Source organism: Centruroides vittatus, unplaced genomic scaffold, assembly GCF_030686945.1.
Source record: "Centruroides vittatus isolate TY-2023 unplaced genomic scaffold, ASM3068694v2 contig_6, whole genome shotgun sequence".
In the NCBI taxonomy this organism is placed as follows: domain Eukaryota; kingdom Metazoa; phylum Arthropoda; class Arachnida; order Scorpiones; family Buthidae; genus Centruroides; species Centruroides vittatus.
In genome coordinates this window covers 152,197-171,575 of record NW_027122364.1, presented here as the reverse complement: position 1 = coordinate 171,575, position 19,379 = coordinate 152,197, and the positions used below count along the sequence as shown (strand labels likewise).

Here is a 19,379-nt window from a genome sequence, read left to right as displayed (position 1 = left end):
CAGAAAAGCTGTCTGCTTCACTGCAATATGGAGAGAGAAACTTTCTGAAGTTTTAAATGCTTAAAGAATTTTTAAGAGCGTGTTTTTTAAATTAGTAACATGCTGATTCATGTTTTAAAAAACTGCTTAATCTTAAAACAAAGAATATTTCGCAAAGTATAATTATAGCTCTTACCTTTGTTGTATTACACATTGAAGAATCAATAAATTTTTGTAATCCTCTTACGTATCCACCTGTATAAAACTAAATCGAATTAGTAGCATTAGATTAGAAGTAAAAAAAAATTATTCCGAAGCACTATCTGTCACACCGGAAATCGAAATTACCAAGGTAACGATTTTTCACCCCTATATAGTTATTACCATAGCAACCACTTTTTTTATTTAAAAAAAACTAATATATACACATTATTAAATGCAAAACAGATGACTTCCAAACTTTATTGATCAAATTTTCTACACAAATTATATCAGAACAAATATACTGCGTGTATATATATAGATATATTATATATCTCAAAGTTTTGTTTACAAATTACATCTTCACAAATTCACAGTTTGGACATGACCTTTGTCCTGATCTGGATTAATAATAAGATCTTAAAAGAAATCTATTTTAGTCATTTTTTTTTATTTTATTAAATTCTAAACTATTAAAACAGAACTATCAGATAACTATGGAATATTACAAAGCCTTTCTTTGAAGAAAGATATAAAATTATTGTTCAAATGGCATTTGTTATATGATATTCTTTCCTCTCACAATAATTAATCCAATTCATTACAATCAAAATGTTTTACAGGGTTAAATAAAGTTAAAAAAAAACAAAAGGATATTGGCAATGTTCTGAACAAGGAAAATATATATATATTAACCTCTTTATTTGTGCCACAGATTATTTGATGAAATCTTTCAAAGCAGAAGATTTTCCCACACACTCATGCACACACAATTTTAATAAATGAGACTTCTATATAATTTATATATATTATATATATTTTTATATAAATATATGTATAAATTTTAATCTTTTATAAATAATATTTAACTAAAATTTTCTTTATCAAAAAACGAATATAGAATGGTAAAAAATTTTGCAATTTTTATACATTTATAATTACATTTATATACAAATTTGAATACAATTTATTTAAAGTTAGGCACTATATAGCAACTTTTTGAAAATATTAAAGAAGAATAACTGAAGTTAATTTTTCCTTTAAAAATCTTTTGCAGAGAAAGACAAATCAAAGAATAGTGGCTGTATAGAGGAATGGAGATCATGTTTACAATATGGAATGGGTAAATACATATAACATGTAATATTAGATATACAAGTTTTATAATTGAGATTGGAAAGTTGGAATAGCAACCATGAAGATATGAAAATTAATCTAAATCTGATATACATACATATAAATACTTAAAAAAGAACAAGGAAAAAATAAAGATTCAAATCCTTCCCAATATTAAAAATACATCTAAGTATATAATCTGACATATATATATATATATATGTATATGTGATATGATGTATTGAAATTTAAGCAAATATACATATATATAAATTTTTAAATCATTTTACTCTCCTATTTTTCATTTTGGAGACAAGAAGAGTGCATTAACTATAACTTTATCAGTTTAAATATGTGGTGGAAAACTATTGAAATATATATATATATATATATATTTTTTTTATATAATCAAGTGAAAGATATTACTTTAAGACCGTTAAAATTGAATTCGAAGATTCTATTTGATAGAGTAGAAAAGTGATTAAATTTGTCGAACAGTAAACAACCGTAAGTGTTTTGTGAATTTTTATCGCTAAAAAATGTTTTATATATTAGATCTATGTTATGATATATTCTAATTTGATTTTTGTTTGAATAGTTTGTATTAAAAATGTAATGTAATAAACAGACTAAAATACAAGAAAAAAAGAATTCTGGTCTCTCGATATTAAACAATTATATATCTCCTTATATATACTGTATCAATATTTTCAAAAAGCATCAGTCCCTTGTAAACTTTAAATATTGGAGATTATACTTTTTTGAATCATAAGCTGCTTGGCACAAGTGTGGATCATCATATGCTCAGTGTATATACTGTTATATATCTTGTAATTTTTGTTTAGTTTTAAGAACTTTTGCTGATGCCCAAACTTAGCATGAAAACTGGTTTTGTACTCCAGCTGGTTTTTGTGTGTATATGTATATTTTTAATTCTAAAAATTTTCTAACTTTGGTCAAATTTGTTAATAATTTTGTGAAACTTTTAATGAAAAATTTTTGCATTATTTCCGTTGTCTTACATCTGTCACTTTATCTTTATCAGCAACACCTTTGCTAAAAATAGAAAAAAAAGGAAATTTTCAATATTAGATAATAAAATGAAATTAATATTTTAAAAATATGTGTGTATATATATATATAAAATAGTCATTAACACTGAGAATAAACTATTTTATAAACACAAATCAGTATCTAAGTCCAAAGTTCAGTGGTATCATTAATAAATCATTTAAAATTTTTAGTTAATAATAATATTTATAATTAATAACTTATCTTGTTATCACTAATAACATTCACAAATATTTAATCATTTAAATTTTGTATATTATTATTTTACAAGTTAAGAAAATAAAATATCATTAAATTATTCTTTATCATAACATCACTTGAATATTTAATCTTTAAATGTAAAGATTAAAATTAAATACAATTTGTGTTTCCTCAAAGTTAAATTTATTCTCACTATATATTAAATAAAAAGCAAAAAATTTCGTATTAGAAACATTTATATTTGAACTGTATTAGAAATATAAAAAAATTGAATTTTAATATTCTAGAAGATGGCAGAGTTAATTGATACATTTCAGTATGTAATAATGTCTAAAAAGTGGAAACAGAGGAATTTTTGTGTACTATATTCTGCTTCACGAGACAAGTATGAACTTATAAAATAAATAGCTATTCAGAAAAATGATTACTTGCAATAATAGTTTCATATTCTTTGGACATTAACATTATTTCATTAGGCAATGTAAGTTAATTTAAACACAAAAATTTGAAGATACTAACAGTTCATAATACATAACAGACATGATGCATAGTAATTATACATGTTGATTGTCAAGCTGGAAAAAACTTCACACCTAGCAGTGTGTGTGATAGTCAGAAAACTAATATTTCAAACAATGATGATTTCACATCTGAATACTCATATTTGCCAATATGGAACAAAGTGTAAACTTGACAACAGCCACCTGCTTATTGTGAAAAAACCATATATTGGAATTAATCACTATGCTGTGCTGCAGGTATATTTTGTTCCATTAGGTTACAGAGGAACATATGTTGAGACAGTTAATTGTCAATTTGATGAAATCCAAGATTTAGGGTTAAAACAAGACATCTATTTCAACCCTAAATCTTGGACTACTTTTTTTCTATAATTTCACTCTTGGCAGAAGTTTTGTAAACCTTGAGATAGAGGCAAAAGTGTCATGTTTCAAGATTCAGTGAGATTTTAATCTAGACTGCCATCTAGTTGTTTTTAAAATGTCTAACTTATTTCACATTTAGCTATTTAACTTAAAAATTGAAGTGATTAAAAAAAAAATTGTCATTTTCTCTATTTTCTAAGAATATGAAATATTCATGGACATCAGTAACTTGAAGAAAACTAGTTAATTTTCAAAGTGTGATAATGTTTTTTACCACATTCCTGCAATTTGTAATTTTTTGCCTGTAAGTGGAGTTCCTCAGTGATCCCTTTTAAGTAATGTTTTCATTGCTTATCTGGAGCTTTCTATTCCTTGTTATGTTAATCAAAAATCAACTTCAATCCAGAAATTTTACAAGCAGTTTAATATTTGTCACCTCCCTCATGTCTCAATCTCAAAATTAATCTATCCAAAAAAGTATGCGTGTGTTATTCACTACTAAATATTAGTCCAAATTAATTTATGATTTTTATAATAGTGGACGGCAAATTATGTTCATTCTTATAGAGTGATTTTTCAATAAAAAATGAAAATTTACATACCATATTGATAAACTAGTAAAAAAAATTAGCTATCAGAAAGGGAATCTTGCGGCATCACTAACTTAGTTTTGTCACATTCAGTTTTGTGATCTCTAATTTTCAATCCCTGGTTAACTATTGTTTATCTGTATGGTCAGCAGAAGCTCCCTTGCTTAAGATTTCAACTACACTTTTTTAGAGTATCTTTGGCTTAATAAGCTAGATCTATCTTATAAGGACTCAAGTGAGATGGCACAAATGTGGATTCCAAAAATTCTTTGTATGCTTTATTTTTGATCAGCTAATTCTCTAATTCCATTTCCTAATTTTTATCTTTCATTATCTCTTAAGCTTCCCAACAAGTCAGTATTGATACCTTACAGATCAATGAAAGTTTGAAAAGGAGTAAAAGCTGATTACATTTTATATAAGCATGTACAACAGGTATTTTAATATTCTTTAAGGCATTTTCACTATCATTTTTTATGCATAAGATGATCAATGAAAAAATCCTTAAAAGGGGTCAATACATGAAAAAGGTTGGAGGGAACTAGAGTCTTATGCTGATCTCAATAGTCACTCTTTTACTATATCATGCTGTTAAATAGATTCTGTATTTAAAGTTTTAAGTTTCACTTTAAGCATAAGAAAATACTTTTAATTTACCATTTAATTCTTATAAAAATTTAGTTTCTACTTTTGAAAAATATTTTTAAAATCTGATATTTACAAGCTCTTGCTTTTTGTGAAAAACAAACTGATATAGTATTTTACAAATTTTCAACTTGATCCTATTACATATCTTCAATTTCATTCATCAAAAAATGATTTAAACAACAATGAAAAATGATTTTATTTTCTTACTGTATGTGTATACATGTTCTATTTCAATAAATTCATTTCTGTCAAGTAACATTACATAAAAAAACTAATTTAAACATTGAGAAAATAGTATATTAGAAGTGAATGAAAAAAAAGATACTCAAATGGGCTTTTCAAATTAAATCACAGTAAAAGATATTGCAAGCAAAATAAATAAAAATTAGAGCTATTATTGCTTTATTGACTGCAAGATTTACTAACAAAAAATAATGCTTAATGTCACTAGTGATTAGCAGATGATAAAAATTAACTCTTAATTTCTGACAAATTGAACAAAACATAATATATAAACATAGAAATTGGTTAATAAATGACAAAAATAATCAGTTCAAAGATTATCAAATTTACAAACTTTATCAACTATTTAATATGATTTTAATTATAGTGTTTCTGAAACAATTCGCTGATATTAAAAAAATATGCCTAATTGGTCATTAATTTACATTAAATACCTTTCAGGAATTTGATCTGTGTCGGATTCATCAAAATCTGGCTTGACTCTCTTCTTTTCATAGATAAAAATAATTGCACAAAGAATAGCAACTTCTGCACAAATTCCAAGGAAGGGCCAGAGAGCAGCTAATTTGTCTAAAAATACAATAAAAGATAAGTAAAGAGAGTTTATTTTATCCTAACAAGTGTGATTTACCTTTTACTCTCACTAAAATAGTTGCATTGACAGCTTCAGCAATTCCATTTTCTGCAAGACACATATAGGTAGCCCTATCTTCATAATCAAGATCTTTTATAATCAGTTTAGCATGAGACACATTTGCATCATCAGTTCTAAATTCAACTCTGTCTTCAGTTCCATTGATAAGTTCATCATCTGTTAACAGTTTGGCATAAGTATTTAAAAGATTAACGTTATAAAAATTTTATTGCTACTTTAAGTTTCATAAAATTTATAATTATTGCTGAAAGATTATATTTTCTAATTATTATTATTTCGATAGTAATGAAAAAGTTTACCTTTGTACCATGTTAGTTTAGGCATAGGTGCTGCAACTGCTTCACAATGGAGAGTTAAAGTATCTCCTTGTACAAGATTCAGAGATTTTGCAAATGGTGTTATATGAATTTTTGCTAAAAAATAAATTAAATATATTCTTTATAACTTGAGTAATGAATTAATTAGAAAATTAATTTTTACAGCATTATTACTCTAATACTAAACAAATTTGTTTTTCATAAATTTCAGTACTTGAATAATTTTTAATCCTAATTCAAGTTACTTCAGAAAAATAGCAATTTCTAATTCTAACAGACATTGTAATTCATTCAAAGAAGAAAAAAAGGATAGCCAAAAGTAAGAAAATATAAGTAATAATCAGAAAAATCTACAGTATTTACTATATTGAGAGAAATCAAATTGGAGAGTGATAAGAATAACTCTAGAAAGACAAAGATGTGCAAAGAGATGCTAAATAGTTTAATGAAATCATTAATCTTATTCTGTTTGCAACTTCCAACATTTATATTAAAAATAAAGGGAAAAAAATCTGACAGAAGGTAGAAAAAGAAAATATAATTTTTTGATAACTTTTTTCATTTAATTCATGTATAGAAGATACAGAATATGAAAACAATGAGAAGAGATGATATATAATACTGAACTTAACCCTTCTTGTGAAATGTTTGCTCATTTAACATCAATGAATACTCTGAATGAACTTCCAAGCATAATATTAAACTGTCTCTTTAATGAATTCTTGCTAAGCACATGAACACAAATATCATTGAATAGCCCACAAAACATTAAGTAAATGGTAAGATATTAACAATCATCATTTTAATTTTATGATTGAAATCAATTACATTAAAATCAAACAATTATATAGAAAGTATCTTATAATTGTACCAAAATATTTTAAGCCTGAAATTATATAACTAGTCTTCAATTATGTATGCTGTAGGCAAGAACACTGGAAATTTTCATATACAACTGCCATAATGAATCAAGCTATGATTATGATTAAACATCAAGCTTGTATATGTATTTGTATACCATGCCAGAGTAAAGCAATAATTGGCTGAGTGCCATAGTGGATGATTATAGGCAGAGGATGAATCATCCCAGTTTGTATCATAAGTAACCTTGGATGGTTATATACAAAATTAAATATGTCTGGAAGGAGAGGATCAAATGAAGGTCTGGTTATCATAATTGGCAACACATCCACACGGTAAGCTGGAGTTGTGGATTTGAGTCATATTCTGTGCAGATTCTTTTCTTCCCGATTATTATTTAAATAATCTAGAATAATTATTAATAGTAGTGGTAAAATAGCCCAATTCAATATGACAATCATTAGAGCAGAAAATTTCTAGTAAGAAACGTTTACAGAAGAGGAAAACACATTTGTCACTTTTCTGTTTCCTTTTCATAACTTGCATGTGTTAGATTATATCCACTTTTCTATCATATTGTTTGAATAATACAATGTTTTCGGTAATATTGCAATAATGTTTAAAAATTATCACTTTGACTTGTGTCACATGTAACTGAGAAATTGAACAGTATTGAATTCTATTTTCAGCTCTCTTGGTTATAAATAATTTGCTGTTCTGTTAGTTATTTTTCTGTTCAGAAAGCATCTAATGTAGCCCTACCTTAACCGTAATGTGTATTGACAAACAGGTTAATGTGTATAGTGATTTTTCTTAATAAGGTCCACATGAAATAAATTAGATATTCAAATGAAACTTATGTAGTAGTTCAGTGTGACTTCTAAGAAAAGCTACCCAAGTTTCACTGAATACAAGTAAAAGGAAGTGAGTAGGAAAATAAAAATTATGATGATACATGACCAAATATAAACATACACTATAAAATAGCCTAAGAATTATACCATTACAATTCACTAAACTGAAATTTTAAAATAAAATTCTTATTTCTTAGACATGTCATTAGAAGAAATATATGACACATACAATTTACTTCAAATGTTAGATTGTTGACTTGATCAGTACACATATAAGTTCCAGTGTCTTTAAGACTTGCACCCTTAATTATTAATGAATTATTTTCCATACTTATATGTACAGTAGCATTTAGTAATATTCCATCTTTGTACCTAAAAATATAAATTGTTTTAATTTTTAAAACAAAATAAAGTTTGAGAATATTTTTAACAACTTTAAACAAATTTTTACCAACCAATCAAAATTAAAATTTATTATTTACAACAGTCATACTTTAGAAATATGCAATTCCTAACTTTAAAAATTCTTACCGATAAATAGAACCAGGTTTATTCCATTATTACTGTAATACCATCTTTTAAAGTACATTTAATATAAAACTTTTTGAAATTTAACTTCAATAATTTCAAAATGTTTAATATTAAATTAGTGGTAAATATATTTAATTTTAAAATATTATATATCTCAAATATGTAGTAGTTGAAAACAACTATTTCATAATCATTTCATTTGCAACAAAATAAAAATTCTTTAAAATTATATTTATTATAATTGTTATATCAGTTATATTTTTATACACAGTTGTATTCCAGGTGAAAATCAAAATGCTTTGGTTAAGTACTTTTAGAATCATTATGGATCTACAAAATATTTAAGAGTAAAAAGGAATTAAGAACATTGATAACTATTTCCAAATAGTTATCAATGAATAGAGAAATGATCTGCCAGATTAATACAGCTCAGCAAATGATAATTTGAATGAACAAAGGTCCTGCCAGTAGGCCCCATGGCCTGCAGCAGTAATACAGACTATAGTCTATTTATCATATCTTGGCACCTACCGTAAACAAAGATTTTGTCGTATTATTCCGCCGGAGATTTTCATTGGTCAAATCATAATCGGAAGTGGCTAGACACGTGTTGACCAGTTAAGCCTCTTTCTCTGCACATGTTAAAGTAGGTCAGAGTGGCCACAACAATTTAAAAATTACCAAGATAATACTTTGAAAACTTATTATAGCCTCGCAGGCACATGGAGTTCGACTTATAGAGAGGTTCACACCCAATTACAGTAGAGCATCGATTATCCAAATACAGATCAACCAAAACACCAGTTAACCAAAAGTGTTCCAGTAGGCAAATCCAAAGCAATATTTGGCTATGTCTTGGGCTACACCAATATTATTTTTGTTGATGTGCGTGTTTTAGCTGGCAGCACTGGCACAACCATGAAAGGGTACTTAAGGACGCACCAGTATTTGAATGGGGCTTTTTTCCCCCATCGTGAGTGATGAGTTTTGCTTGTTTTATGTGGTGATTTTCTAAGAACTGTGTGTCAGGACATGTATCCTGCTGAATCGGAGAATTTTTGATACTAGATTGACTTCCAAAATATAATTTTTTACATTTTTCAATACGTTTATTTTGTTTGTGCAAAATAAAAAAATATGACCATAATTTTTAATGATACAATAGCCACAATTATTATTTTAAAAAATTTTCATTAGGCTTAACATCGACAAAAATTCAACGCAAAGTGACGCACAACGGAGAAAAATTTCAACATGGGATAGGTTAATATATTTTTTCGTGCATGATCAGTTATCCGAACAACCCGAGTCTCGAATTGTTTCGGATAATCAATGCTCTACTGTAGTGTGTTAAGTCAAGGACTTACTGTAACTTAATTTCAAAAATATTTAAAAACTGTTTTTAGAAAATTATATTAAAATTAATTCATATTTATTTTAACTTCCCATATATTTGATCCTACATTAAGTGAGATTAAACAGATTATAAAGACAACAAGTAATCATGACGGATTTATATGGTAAGTAGATAACTATTCAAACTCCTATACAATTCTCATTTAATTCCAAATATTTATTGCACCATTCTTTATATATAAAGATAAATTCAGATTATTTTATTACTTAAAACAATGTTTTAATTATAATTTATAATATTTAGATGATTTAGATGTAAATTTTTCATACCAGGTAATATCTGTTGATGCTGGATTTGTAATGTTGCAGTTTAGAACAAATTTTTTCCCAATTTCTAATAGGGTACTTTTACCTTGTTCTTCAGTAGAAAGTAAAGTTGCTGAAAGAAATTTTTAAAAAAGATTAATAATAATGGTTTGCATAAATTAAGGAATTTGTCTTACAAAAAATTTCTAGTTATTAAATCAATATTATAAAGATTAGTCAAACTCGATCTTTCTTAGTATACGACAAATTCAATGGTTTGAAATATGGTTATGATTTATAGTTACGATTTATAATTTATGATAATGTATAATAAAAATTTATTCATTTTTTCCAGGTCATTTTCCTCTTAGTTAAAAATTATACTGTTACTTAGTATTACATTGTCTGACTAATCTTTCCAGGTAAAGTATCAAGTTATACAAATTTAAAAATAAATTACATATTTATAAGCACTATATTTAAAGGATAAAAATGTTTAAAGATAAAAATTATCTTTTCTAAAGATAATATTTTTATAAAAAGCCATACCTAAATATTTATGAACTATACAAAATCTGATATTCATACAAATAAATCTTTTTGAATACTTGAATTCAGTTTAAGAGATGCTTCAATTGGTCTAGCCTCAGCTTAGCTATTTTGTGACATACTTTTTAAGATGAATGCAAATTGAAAGTTTTATTACATTAACAGTAGTAGACTAAGAATTGGTCACTAGTCTATAGTTTTGATGATCTTATCAATTGAAAAATGATTGTCCAGTTATTTTGAATAATAAAATGTATTTAAAAAAAACATAGATTTAATAAGTGGTTTTCACAGTAATAATCAAATATGCTTTTTGTCCTATTACTAACTAGTTCTCGACAGTGTCCTAAAAAGAGCTATTTATAGTGCTCAGCTAATTAATTAATCATCAAATAATAGTTATAGCTTTCTTATTTGGAATCCAATTTTGCTTCACTAATAACGAAATTTTTTGAAGTGCGAATTTTTAAACAATTTAATATAAAATGCTGTTTTTGGATCACTTTGGTCACTTTTTATGAAAAAAATCGAGCAAAATAATTGTAATAAAAATTAAGCAAATAAATTTGAATGTTCTAAAAACAATTATTTTTGGCAAGTCACTTAAAACTAATAAATTTGCCTAGAAATATAAAAAAAAACAAAAAAAAAAAAAAGGATTACAGTGTCATTTACCAAGTGACTGCATCAAAACACTAAAATAACTTATTTTGTTCTCTTAACATTTATATTCTTTGTTCTAAATTTCTAAAAAACGTTTAACACAGTAACATAGAAATTTATCGTTATAATTAATTAAACCTATATAAATCATACGTAAAATGTAATCGAAAATTAAAGACATTTACAAATACATACTGCAAAAATGTTCTTATGAATTGAAGATTTATTTATTATTAAGTAAAGATTAAGATAAAATGACCTAGTTCATGTAAATGACAATATTTTCGCATTGCAAAAATAAAGTAATTAATAAAAATGAAAAGTTTTTTAAAAGCAAAGCCTTAATTCATTTTCAAGAACTTCTGAAAAATTAAAAATTAATTTTTAAATTAAAAAAAGCAGATGCATGAAATACTAGTTACACATTAGTGAATTATTATTATATAAACAAATTAAAAGAACCTAATTGATAAGTGGATATCTAATAAACTATTTACAATATAACCTACAAACTAAAACTTATCTTCATTTATCCCCTCTCCTTTATCTGATCGCTTTTGTTATGTTGAAATTAAGAATTATTTCAACTATATTATTGAATAAATAAAAAATTTCTTATACTTACACACACACACACGTGCAAGTGTAAGAATCACATTTATCACAATACTTAAATTATGGTTATTTTAATAATAGTCTAAATTCGTTCACAATCAAGATTCATTAAAAATTTTTAAAAATTACAGATGTTATTTATTGAATATCAATTGCTATTATATGATTGCCATGTGAAATTTCTTAATTTATTTCACGTACATCAATTCACTAAAAGTAAAAAATATTTGGAATTATGAAATGTATAAACTAATTTTGGAAATATTTGTGTGTGTAATCTTTAGAAAAGTATAAGTTTGGGTGTAAATTTTTATAATTAACAAACGAAATCTGTCTTCAAAATGTTAAACAGCTATTTGTAAAAAATAAATGCAAATTGTGAAACATGATAAAAGAACAATTCTTGTCATTTTAATATACCACACTACTGAACTGTCAAAAGATGTAGATAAAACTTACAAAAGAATGAAATAAATCACTAAAGGTTATATATTTCATTAAGTATTTAAAACTTATATATTTAAATATTTAATTAAAATATAAAATGATTTCATGTTATTCAATTTCCTTTTATTTTATAACATGACAATAAATGAAAGTATTAATTTAAGAAATAAAAACAAAGATAAATTTCAAGAATTTATTTAATGTAATTTATCCTTAATTTTACTATTTATGGTATATAATGATATATTAACAGATATTTAAAGATTTCAACAAACTCTTATTTCAAACAAAATGTTAATCTAAATGTACACATAGAAGTGCAACCAAAAAATAAGTTCAATCGTAATGGACATTAGATCCCAATTGTACTACTAATACCATACATTAAAATATAGATGAAGCATTCATATTAATAAAATTAAAACAAAAATACATGAAACAGGTAAGGAACCGACCATGTGTTTGCTCAATGCCTGAGCCGATTCAGTTTCCATCGGTGACGACTACCGCGATGATCAAATGGAGAACAAATCATTGAATTTATAAAGTAAATAATTAATAAAAAGTACATAGCCGGCGTTATTTACATTTAATAAATATATAAAAATATAAATACGACTATACAAAGATAAAACTTTGCTTCTGTCTTTCAGAAGCAAGTTTTATCTTTGTATAGTCGTATTTATATTTTTATATATTTATTAAATACATTGAATTTATGTCAAATTCTAGACTGTATCGGCGACAGGAAACGTTGTCTTGTAGAAGGTGAAGCCGTTTTGGATGCTGGACACATCGTATTTTGTGGATTAACCTGTAACAACAACACTGAAAGTTCATGTTGTTTGTCTTTAGTGTTGCAATCTCAGATATTATCGTTTTAATACATCTCAATTACGGGGAGAATGCACGTGCAAAGCAGGGCTGTCTGGTTTTTCGTAAACATGTGATAGCCGAACATAATATTAAAATGAAAACAAAAAACGTAAATTAACTTATATTTTCAATTAAGAATATTTTTTTAAAATTTGACTGAAAAGTTATCTCTACATACGTATATGAAGATAGAAAATTTACCTATTTTCTTTCCGATCTGCGTACAAAAACAATTTTTCGACAGGTATGTCCATTTACAAAAAAAAAAAAATTAGACATTTTTTTCTTTTTATGTGGACGGCTTCAGATTTTCAAGAGAATAATTTTCAAACTTAAATAGGAATATTACTGCTACGTCATGACTACATAAGAATTATTATTTAAAAATAAAATAAAAGACTATCGTGTGTAGAATTAAAACACTTCTCACCTGTTAACGTGTAACAGGTGAGAAGTGTTTAAATATTTTAAGCAGTATACACCATGTTCTAATATAAAAACATAACTATTTTGATAAATAAAACTATGTTCAGTGTTGTTGTTAGAGTTTAATCCACAAAATACGATGTGTCCAGCATCCAAAACGGTTTTACCTTCTACAAGACAATGTTTCCTGTCAGCTTCTTACCTGTTTCGGCAGCCATTTTGAGTGCCTTCTGTCGGATTTGGCGCTTGCCAATCATTAGGTTTCAAAAAATTATTTTGTATTTGTTAAATGTTTGTCTACAAGGACTAAACTCATTAATAAGACATATTGCACTAGTGTTTTGATTGTTGCAAACCAAAGAAAAAACTTATTCAAAGAAACAAACAATCTTTATTTTCACCTTGTATTATGCCTGTACACATTATTTGTGTTTCGAACCTTCAGGTCCCTCCTCAGCAGGTTTACAAGAGCATGGCAGATTTCCTTATCGTTAATTACTTCAATATAAATCATCTGCGGCTGCAAGCATAGTTCTGTATTGTAGTATCGTGCTAAGGTGTTTTGGTGTATTTTTTGTACATATAAAAGTAATTAACAATGGAGAAATTGTATTATAATATTGTAATAGGAATTCTTCGGTGTATTTATTTTCATATCGAGATAATTAACAATAAGGAAATTTGCCATGCTCTTGTAAACCTGCTGAAGAGGGACCTGAAGGTCCAAAACACTAAGAATGTGTGTACAGGCATAATACAGGGCGAAAATAAAGATTGTTTGTTTCTTTGAATAAGTTATTTCTTCGATTTGCAACTACCAAAACACAAGTGCAATACGTCCTATTAATAAGCTTAGTCCTCGTAGACAAACATTTAACGAATTGTAAAAGAAAGGACAGAGGCATATGAATTAATTAATTTGTATCTTTAAAAAAAGATTTAATTTCATTGTGCAACTAATTAATAATTACAAATTACAAATTAATTTGGAAAATATACTTTTAGTAATATATCTTTATGATTAATTTTATCAAACTCAAGTTATTTTAAAAATGCTTTGTATATTTATTACAATCTAAAAATAACTCTTATTACTATAATTCAATTATTTCTATGGAAATAATCCATAAATATTTATAATAAATTTAAAAACATTAAAAAGTTGTCTTTTGCTTAATTTAGAATTGCACTAACATTCTATGCAACAGAAATTAGGTCAAACTATAACTTTGCCATTACTACTAACAGTATATGTTGTCAACAGTTTCTTCAGTTAGAATCAGAGGTTATCAATTCAGTCAATGACATTTACAAAGAAAGATGCTATTTTTGTCATATGTAATCATTTAAGCATTAAATTTCAGAGATTTTTCATTATGACAACAACATTTATATTGAGAATAAACAGTTATGCAAAACTGAAAAACTAACATATCTTACCATGTCTTATTCTCTGCTAATTTATAAGTCAAGAGTACATGAAGATGGATTATGGTTTATAATGTTTTTGAATCATTAACTTTAATGTTTATAAATACAATTGTCTCAGTATTTAAATAATATAAATAATTAATTTGTTCTATAGTAATTGTAAAAAAAACTGATTATTGATTTAATTTTGTCCTTGATTTACAAAAAATGTAATAAACAACAAGTTCATTTTAATATAAGCAAATTATGCATTTTGTTAATTAAAACTTAAGAAATTTTAAATTTTAAGTATTTAATTTTAACACATGCAAATTACTCTGTAATTTCTCAATTAGCATATACTAAATTGCTACTATTAATAAACAGAACACAAAATATGAATTAACGTTTAAATTTATTATCTAATCAGTTTATATCATAAATAAAAATATAAAATAATTAATATTAATTATTGACAGTTTCTCAATCAACTTTGTTTATTAATAGTAAAATCTTATCAGACAAAACAGATTCATGTTCTGTGACACACTTTTATTGAGTGACTGCTCTGTGGTAATTCACCACTGCAATCATCAGATTAAAAACGTACTTGCATGATGAATAAAATTTTTTTAAACTGCAAATTGTTCAATCTCGGCAGCATGACTACTGAAACAGATAACACTCAAAATAAAAACCGATCCAGTCGGAGGAAAAATATTTTGTCTCGGATAAACAAAAGTAATTTACTACTTTATGAATGATTAAAACCAGAGTTGTTTTTAAAATATCAATATTTCTTAACTTCTACAATTCTTAATTCATTTTTTTTTAAAGTTTATAAAAAATATTATTCTTGAAGTTCCAATCCTCAACAAATAAGATGAGAAATATTAAATGGATGATTAACTGTGTGTCAACTGTATATATCCTCCTCCATTCCACACTAATCCTGTTTCTAGTTCCTTTCAATTTCTTTAGTATATCTCTTGGCTATCTTTTGATATTTTCCTTCTATTTTAAATTCAGTTTTGTTTAAAAAAAAAAAAGTATATAAAAGGTTTTGAATTTGATCAATTTTTGTTTGTTTAAAAGTTATTCTTTCTACTCTCTTATCCAAATTATTGTTGTTTTTCTAGATTTTTACAAGTTATGTCTAGCACTTAACATATTGTTTTCTCTCTTGCATATCCAGGATTGAGTTCTGTATGATAGATCTATGTATATATATTGTATATTACTTTTTATTGAGGAGTTCCATTCTTTACAAAACCAATCTCTTCGTTAATTTATTTATCTCATCTATCATCTTTTATTATTCGTCAATAACTTAAATGTTCCTTATTGAAATTATTGACAATGAAAAATATCAATGCTGTTTTGGAACAAGAATGCAATCCTACACTTGCCAAAATTTTCAATACAAGAATGAATTGAAAAAATCAATAAAGTAACCGTAAATTTTTAACAAAGTGATGGTGATATTTGTGATAGTCACTTGTGGCATTTAATGTTGGAAATTTATGGGTTATGCCTTCAGCCAAATCATCAATAACAGACATCAAACAGGAAAACCTTTCTAAGCAATTAGAAGAGAAAGTTGATATTTGAATTTTATAAAATCAGAAAAAAATTTCACTAAGTATCTTAGTTGCCAAAAATTTTATTGAGTTTCCTATTTACAATTATTTTAAACTTAAGCAGTTCTTTTCAGATACAATAAATATGCAAATACAAAAGGGCACTGTCATTTAAAGGGCAATTACGAAAGGGCATTTATACATTGTCATTTAAGGCATTAAATGTATTTAATGCCTTAAATGACAAAGTACAACATTGTACAAGATTCAAATATAAGTTCAAAATCATGCATCTTTTTCAAAAGTAATTTAACAAGATTATCATATTCACTTCAAAGGCATTTCATTAATTCCTACACTGTATCATAAATAATTTTATTTAAAAAAAATGCAAATTATAGAAAAAGAATATACTTCAAAAGCTCATTTGTTTTGATTATAATTAGAATTTAATCATAAAAACATTTTGTGTCCATCTGCAGTAATTTGATACCTAGTATAGGCCTATACTAATTTTTCTTGGAACTAAATCAATTATAAAATTTTCCTTCCTATAATTTTATTTATAAATTTACTGGTAAATAGTGAGTTATCCAACATTTTACTGGAAGAAAATCAACCACCGCTATTTTAATTTACAGACTGATATTATTTCTTCCTTGCAAAAAGAATGATGTGATCTCCAGATTTGATTTTTTCCTGCCAACATGGATGTAACTATTGAAAAGAATTAAATTTTTTTTTTTAATTAAAAATTGGTCAAATATGAACAAAATCAATGCATGGTCAGGCCTAACATAATTTTTCACTGAAACATGCCTGAAATGCAGATATTTAAGGTTATTTTGAATGTTAACTAACCAATCAAACAATCTTACTATAGTCGAGCTAATAACCAGAGCAAATTAAATGAATATTTTTAGGAGTTTTTGAATGAAATGTAAAATTGGAAAAAGAAAGTTTGATCAAAACGAGCCACTAATTAAAAATGTTTGACTAAATATAAATTAGAAATACAGCCCTTTGTACAATAGTTATGCAAGAGTCCTGTTACTATAGTCATTTTTTTTTCCTCTACAAAATGTATATTAAAAATGTTTGACTAAATATAAATTAGAAATACAGCCCTTTGTACAATAGTTATGCAAGAGTCCTGTTACTATAGTCATTTTTTTTTCCTGTACAAAACAACTGATAGCAAAAACAAATTTCCAGCTATGTTCTTTTACTAGCCACCAATGACACTGAAATTTTATGTCCTGAATCAATATAATTAAATATTTCATTTGAAAACATTGGTTATCCAAAGCTATTAATTTGAATATTTTAATTTAAATAAAATTTTGTAATATAAAAATTTTCAAAAAGTTTTATTTAATCTTTATTACTGAGATCATTGAATTATAAAATATAGGAAATCTCATTCCATTAACAGTGAACTAATGAAACATTACTTCATTCTTAAAATGGTAACAAGAACTGACTAAATATACTTTGTGAAACTTGATGCAGTTGAGGAGTAAAATATATTAAAACTTATTTAATGACTAAATGTTTGATATATAGTCTAATATTTTTCTGTAAGACATATCATAAGATAAACAGATTTTAATTTATTGAAAATATGATACAATATTCTAATTACTGTGATTGCAAAAAAGTCATTAAATGTACAGTACATTCAATACATTTATCTAAATATATGTAAAATCAAAAACAAGTACAGTCAAATCTAGGTTTTTGAACAATTCACTTTTCAAACAAAATTGATTCATGAACAGAATTTCAAACTCAATTGTCTAGGTTGTTATACAATAACTCAGTTGCTGAACAAGCTACTCAGCAAGGAGCCAGCCATAGATTAGACATACATAGATGGTTTCTCTAATCTATATCTCATCCAATACTTCCTATGTTAAATAAAGTCAATGGCCCGACCAATGAACAGGACTACTGATTCAGAAGTTAGTGGTGACAAGATCACCTCACGTCATTATACATCATAACATGAATCACCAATGACATGGCTATTTAACTTAGATTTCAATGCAAATGTGAAAAAGATACTACTCCCATTTTTTGGTATACACTGAAGTTGAATTTAAACAAAATTAATAAAAACTGTTAATTGACATTCACGTAATATAAAATGGCATTCAAGAATTTGCATCTAAAGGTGCTTAATACAAATTAAAAGAACAAAAATGTGTTATATATAATACAGTATTATATTCTATATTGCAGTTTTAGGCATTTTACGCATGAAATACAGTTAAAAAGGCAGAACAAAAGGCTTTGTTTTGGAGGTCAGGAATGGATTAATCTATTTTATATTGTTTCTTATGGGAATTTATTTTGGTTTTAGAACTTTTAGGAATGAATTATGTTCGAAAACAGAGGTCTGTATTCTAAATATTGAATTTAGTACATGTTCTTAAAAATAAAATAAAGGTTCTTTAAAGTTCAGATGAAAAGTAGACTAACCAGCAGGAAGATAATACATTTACAGTTACACAAAATTTTATAATGCACAACAAATGAGATCCTGGAAAAAAACTGAACTCTGATCACAAGAAATTGCTCAGATAGACAATACAACAAAAGGAATATAAATAAAATCACTTAAAGATATACAAATCAAGTAAATGTAGTATAAAAATAATATGCATGCCAAATTACTCTAATACATCCACAAGTACTACAAAAGTGCAGCATGTTTCCACTAAGATTTTTATATACAACAAGAATTGTAACATCAAATGAAAATTTGAAACATTAAAAAAAATGTTTGACTGTCTTTAGATGTGGATGGAAAAATCTAATCCAATTCTATTTCAATTCATCTTTTTTTCTAGTTCAACTCTATTTCTCTTGTAGGATGTTTACCATGTCAACATAGTAAACATCCTACAAGAGAAATAGAGTTGAACTAGGGGAAAAAAAAAAATGAAACTTTACAAAGAAATTTACAGAATTGAGGGAGAAACTAAATTTTCAGGG

General features: G+C 25.9%; 1 protein-coding gene across 1 annotated transcript in view; it reads right to left on the bottom strand.

Moving 5' to 3' along the window:
• Positions 1–408: 408 nt before the first annotated feature.
• Positions 409–19,379, bottom strand: part of LOC136979249 (basigin-like) — a 30,656-nt gene continuing 11,685 nt past the window's right edge. The window contains exons 2-7 of the mRNA XM_067275194.1: positions 9,838–9,946; positions 7,850–7,992; positions 5,888–6,001; positions 5,565–5,744; positions 5,368–5,503; positions 409–2,352 (exon numbers count right to left, since the gene is read on the bottom strand). Coding sequence (XP_067131295.1) covers positions 2,301–2,352; positions 5,368–5,503; positions 5,565–5,744; positions 5,888–6,001; positions 7,850–7,992; positions 9,838–9,946 — 734 coding nt within the window. The 3' untranslated portion in view covers positions 409–2,300. The remainder of the gene's footprint in view (positions 2,353–5,367; positions 5,504–5,564; positions 5,745–5,887; positions 6,002–7,849; positions 7,993–9,837; positions 9,947–19,379) is intronic.